The sequence below is a fragment of the Xiphophorus couchianus genome, chromosome 12 (assembly GCF_001444195.1).
Source record: "Xiphophorus couchianus chromosome 12, X_couchianus-1.0, whole genome shotgun sequence".
Lineage (NCBI taxonomy): Eukaryota > Metazoa > Chordata > Actinopteri > Cyprinodontiformes > Poeciliidae > Xiphophorus > Xiphophorus couchianus.
The window spans coordinates 4,799,063-4,805,062 of record NC_040239.1 but is presented as its reverse complement, the minus strand read 5'-3'; the positions used below and the strand labels follow the sequence as shown (position 1 = coordinate 4,805,062).

General features: G+C 37.1%; 1 protein-coding gene across 1 annotated transcript in view; it reads right to left on the bottom strand.

Annotated features, from left to right (window-relative positions):
- Positions 1–818: 818 nt before the first annotated feature.
- cnot6l (CCR4-NOT transcription complex, subunit 6-like) overlaps positions 819–6,000 on the bottom strand; it is a 14,476-nt gene continuing 9,294 nt past the window's right edge. The window contains exons 10-12 of the mRNA XM_028034002.1: positions 5,552–5,776; positions 4,424–4,626; positions 819–1,469 (exon numbers count right to left, since the gene is read on the bottom strand). Of these exons, the coding sequence (XP_027889803.1) occupies positions 1,248–1,469; positions 4,424–4,626; positions 5,552–5,776 (650 nt within the window). The 3' untranslated portion in view covers positions 819–1,247. The remainder of the gene's footprint in view (positions 1,470–4,423; positions 4,627–5,551; positions 5,777–6,000) is intronic.

The following is a 6,000-nucleotide window of genomic DNA, read 5'->3' as shown; positions in this document are numbered from 1 at the left end:
TAACACAAACTACAGATTATGCCCCCCCCCCTCCCAAAAAAAAAGATGCATTAGCGACAGGAAATGTGCTGAGGTTTTAAATCCTGCCTCCCATTTTTCAAATACTACTTATAAAAACAGAGTTTTAATGTTTTTAATCTTAAAATCTTCTGATCGTTCCTCAGATTTCATTCATTTACATATTTTTTGGCATTTCATGGCTCGTGAATTTTAGATATGCACCAAAAAAACAAAACGAAAAAACAAAACAAAAATAAACACCAATAAATGTTTGACATCCTCATAACGCTCATAAATTCAGCTTTCTGTAGCGAGAAATACATTTGATATTTTACCACATCATTTAAGGGCCATTTTAGATAGAAAAAAAAGATAAATTTGTGAGGAAAAAACTCAAATTCTGAGATTAATCTCAGAACCTTTGTGGGGAAAAAATCAGAAATTTTTGAGTTTGAAAATTGAAAAAAAATTTACGAGAAAATAAAGCAGAAATTCTTAGATTAAAATCTGATTTTTTTTTTTTTTATTTTTTTTTTACAAAAACAACCATGAAAATTTCTGGATTAGAAAAGTTGAAAATTTGCAACAAAAAAAAATCTCATTAATCTTTTCTAGAAAAATAACTTGGAAATTTCTGAGTGTGAAAAGTCAAAAATTTGCAAGATAAATCTCAGAAATTTTCTAGAAAAAAAGCTGAAACTTCTGAGTTTGAAAAGTCAATTATTTACAAAATAAAGATTCTGAAATTTCAAAGTTTTCTTCTAGCAAATTTCTGAAATTAATCTCAGAATTTATTTTTTCTCAAATTATTTTTTTTCCCCATCTACAACAGCCCTAATACGCTTTGTAGTATCTTATATCATTACTATTAGACTGTGACTTAAAAGATTTATTTCTTAAATGTATGAAAAACAAACTGGGACAGACGTCATCTCGTCTCTTGTCAAATTTCGTGTTGAATTTATCCAAAGACAGAATCAACGAGCCGTCATGATCTCATCTAAGGCGGGTCACTTCAGCACCTTCATCCCCAATTTTTGGTATCAAGCTTCGTTTTAAAGGGAGGAAATTAATCAACGTAACACAAAAGGTACGAAAAGGAGCAACAAACGGGCGAATACTTCACTCCTCTTGTTTGAGTCTGATGGTGAGCTGTACAGGGTCCTGTACAAAGCTGGGAGGGGGGGCAGTGTTTAAAAGCTGAGTGGGTGAGGTTAGAGGTGTGGGCGGGGCTTTCCCAGGCTGGACTACCTGTGGACCGGCAAGTGCAGGCCGTTCAGGGGGTTGAGCGCGTGGGGAACGGGGGGGTGCAGTTCCAGCTGGGCCAGCAGGGAGAAGTGGTCCGAGGGGATGTGGGGGTGGGGGCAGCCGGTGATGTTGTTGTCCACCAGCCACTGGCTGTCCAGCGGGCCCAGGACGCCCACGGCGCTCATGTGTGTCTTGGAGAAGAAGATGTAGTCGATGACACCCTGCGGGAACAGAAGAGACGTTCACAAAGAGCTCCCTCTAGTGGCGAACAGGTGAACAGCTTCCGCACAGAAATAAGAATCGGCTTCATTGGTCGGGTCAGTGCGATGGCGTATTAGGGACATTGTAGATATTATTAAGATTCATCTCATAAATGTTTGAGAATTTTTTTTTGAGTTTCAAAAGTCAAAAATTTGCTAAAACAAACTCCAAAATTTTGAAGGTCATTTCAGATATTTTCCAGAAGAAAGGAGAACATTTGAGTTTTAAACAAAAAATAAAAAATCTGAAATTTTGAGATTAATCTCAAGAAATTTTGAGAAACAAGAAACTTGTATGAAGTATGAAGGTCAAAAATTTGTGACAAAAATACATTTGAGATTATCCTCAGAAATTTGAGAAAAAAGTGGAATTTTTTTAAGTTTGAAAAGTCAAAACCTTTCTAGAAATAAATGAAAATTATTTAGAAAAATTTTGGTTACAAATATCTTATGGTTAATTGGATTAATTGTGTTGAATCAATTATTGAAAAAAAGCATCAACTAATAGGATAAAAACTCAAAAAAGGCCATTTACTTATAGAACATAAACAAATCAATAGTTTTAAGCCAAAGCTGTACAAAAAAACATATATATTTTGCATTCAAGATAAAAAAAAAAAAAATCTTCTTCGAGTACATGTTCTACACAGAGCTCAGTTTGAACTTCTAATTCTGTGAAATAAAAAATCTATCCTAGTATCTTATATTATCCAATTACTGATCAGTTAATCCTTTGGTACAAATGAACAACTGTAAACTAAAGGATGCTGTTATTAGAGATTCAGGTTCTTTTTAGACTCAACTTCAACGACAAAAACCAGAAAAATATTTAGACTGAAGCAACTTTTCGGGGGAATTCAGCTTCATATAAGCCGTTTCTATTAGCAAAGAAAGCAGGAGCGAATCAGGAAGCAGAAAATAAACACAGCGAGATAATACAACTACAAGATCTGAGTTAGCAACATTTAAGATGGGAGGAGTGAATTCACTTCCCACTTTCAGGGTGGTAAACTTTAAATATCAGCTAATTCTGTTTTAATGTGGGCAAGCTGAACTTTGTCCTTGTTCCTGTAAAAGCTGAATTTGCGCAACAGCTCAATACATAAGAGGAACAGAACAAAAACCCTGGAGAAAAACTGGCATCATGTTTCCATCAGAGCAAAGTAACAGAGACGCTCCGAATGGAAAAAAGCAAAACCTGACAGCCAGCAGATGAGCTGCTGGCCATGAAACGAGAAAACCACACATTATGTGAAAGTTGCCGGCGTGACTCATTCCAATGCCAGGCCGAAATGTCAGCGCATCAAAAACTGTGAGGCGAGACGAGATTCAAAGGCTTCGCCACCAACACAGTTTGAAAAACTGCAGAAAAGTGTAAAAAAAAAAAAAAAAAAAGGAAAAAAAAAGTGATGCATCTCTGGTTAAAATGTCTTCCAAACTAACTTCTGGTTTCCACAGGAAAACTACTAAAAAGTGTTAAATTATGTTCCACACGAATGTTTTTGGGTTTTCCATTCGGTTATAAGTTTTAAGCTCATTCAACCCAAAACTTATTGTTTTCAGGTCAAATGTGAAATTAAAATGGTTGATTTAAAGGAAACTGGAGGAAGGAAAAATGATAAATCTACTCGGGTTAAACTTCTTTAAGTTTAGCTCATCTAAACTTAACTAAACTTAAGTTAAGTTTAGTTAATCTAAACTTAATTAAAGTTTTTGTTAATCTAATAGCTGGTCTTGATCAATACTTCTCTAACAGTCCAGTATCTGACCAAGGTTGAGTTGTTTCAGTCAAACGTGAATCTCTTCTTTTTAGTCAGGATCAAGATTCAGGGGGAGAAATCAAGCTTTTTATAACACTTCCATATTTTCACATTTTATCAGATTAGAACAACAAACTTAAAAGTATTTTATTGAGAATTTTTTTTCTGACAGATCAAGAAAAATTAGAGTTGGAGTGAATAGAAAACAATATAAGGTTTGCAATGCAAAGATTTAAAGCAGCTTTAGGTCACATATATGGATGCAACAGTATGAAAATTTGGGGCAATTTTGATATCTGATATTATCATATTTTCCAGTCTATAATTCGCATGAATCAAAAAATGCATCACGAAGAGGAAAAACAACATAAGTCTAAGGACTAGGTGCAGGGCTAGCGATAATTGATATTTACCAATATTATATAGTATGTCCTACTGCTGATTTCCACAGCAAAACTACTGACTGTAACTGTGTTTCCATTGACCATATAACCCAGGGGTGGGCAATCCTGGTCCTCGAGGGCCGGTGTCCTGCAAATCTTAGATGTCTCCCTGGTCCAACACACTTGAATCCAATAACTGAATCACCTCCTAAGTGCAGTCAAGTACTCCAGAGTCCTGCTAATGACCTCATTATTTGACTCAGGTGTGCTGAAGTAGAGATGCATCTAAAAGTTGCAGGAAACCGGCCCTCGAGGCCTGGAGTTGCCCACCCCTGATATAACCACACAAATTGGATTTACAAAAATGTATTTGCTTAATGGAAACATGCCAATTTTGGGAAAAACACTTGCTTTTCAATTAAGTTTTTGCGCTAGGATGAGGTAATTTTTTAGCCATATCAAATTTTATTTATTTTGCAAAACTGCAATGAAAACATTTGTTTCGCATCACGAGTCACATGATCAACAACCGGATGTTACTACTGGCAGAACAGACAAAGAAGACGACAGGAAGTAGGAAGATGATGGCACAGGATGTTTTTTAAAAGATTTGTCGCGTGAACAAACTTATTCACATGTGATTTTAACTGCGTTTCTTATTTTAACAAAAACACATTTTGTTTATTCAACATTAGCAGAATACTGACAACGTTTTGTGCACATTTGCAACGGGAACGCAGCTGGTGAGTCCTGCTGAGCAGCAGGTTTCTACCTTGAAGTCGTATGTGTAGTTGGTGTAAGGCATCAGGTTGCTGTCGTACGCGCTCTTCAGCTGGAAGCTGTGTGTGATGCTGCCGTCCGAGTTGCCGTTCTTGCCGTTGCAGCTGAAGTTGGTGAGACACTCGTTGTAGCGCAGCTCCTTGAAGTCCTTGTGGTTTTCAGCCACCCCGCCGTTGCTCAGGTACTCCACCACGCCTGCACAGCAACAACATGCAACTAAAATAACTTAAAACTCTCTTGTTTCAGCTTAAATCAGTGGAACATGGTTAAAATCACTGAAGTCTTCTTAACTCAACTAGGGATGCAAGTTATTGATCTATACTGATCGGTCAGTAACAATTAATTAATAAGCGGCCATTTTATTAAAAACCTCAGTTTTCTCTTGTATCAAAAGGGTGTCGATTATCTTTCCATAACATGAGGGGCTTTTAAAGAAGCACATCATTAAATGTCAACATTTTGTGTCAGTTGAATGACCGAATAAACAGAACATTTAGACTTTCTCACCTTATGAAACTTAAAACATAAACCTCGTAGGTTACAAAAGAATAAAATACGTGAAACACTTAATTCCCCAAGAACACAGAAATATTCATACAGAAGTTGAATACAGAACAACTATCTGTAGTTCTTGAAAGATTAAAACGTAGCTATATGAAGTGCATTAACTCACGTCAGCCGTAAAAATAAACCTCCCACGTCACATTTTTTCTGTCATAACTTCCGTTTGATTTCTGTCATCCAATCCTCGCCTTCGTAGCTGATCGGTCATTTTTAGAATAACAGGTTTCCGCCGCTCCGTCATCAAGCTCGACTGAATGAGGTTAAATTAAGGATCTTGTCGAGTTCGTATATTTCAGGTGTTTATATTTTAAAATAAAACCGCACAAAATGCATTTTGAATCCCACACCGAACTCTGTTTGGATCGTTTTACCGTTCTGCTCAGTGATATCTCCGCCATCTTTGTTTCTATACCAACGGAAATAAAGATGGCGGCGCCTCTGCTGGATGGAGACTAAACTGCAACACTAACAGAAGGTCTAAGCAGCGGACGTTATAATCTAATAAACCATTAATGTACAATTAACCTTAAGTTGATTAATTATTTACTGGACTTACCAGAGTCGGGCAGCGAGTTGAGGTCGGCACACAGGACGATGGGGATGGATGACGGGTCAGAGGTCGGGGAGTCCGTCGTCATGGCGCCCGAGGCTCTCTCCGCAATGCTCTTCAGCTCCGACAGAAACATCATGGTTTGGATCAGCTTAACGTCCGAGTACTCCGGGTCCCAATGCATGTGAGCGTTGGCCACAAGAAGTAGCTGCCTCTCCTGAGGCTTCACGCCTCACAAGAGAGAAACAAAATTATAGATTTTAAAAGTAATAGTTTAATAAACATAAAGACAGGCAACAAGAACCTCTACAGTAAATGAAATAGCTACTAAATTAACACAGTGGGGGGATTTTTTACTTCCTAAATTAATTTCCAGCAAGTTTTATAGGTGTCATGAAACTTTAAGCAGTAAAAACAGAAAATTATTACTGTATCTGGCAGTAAAGCTTTCCTTC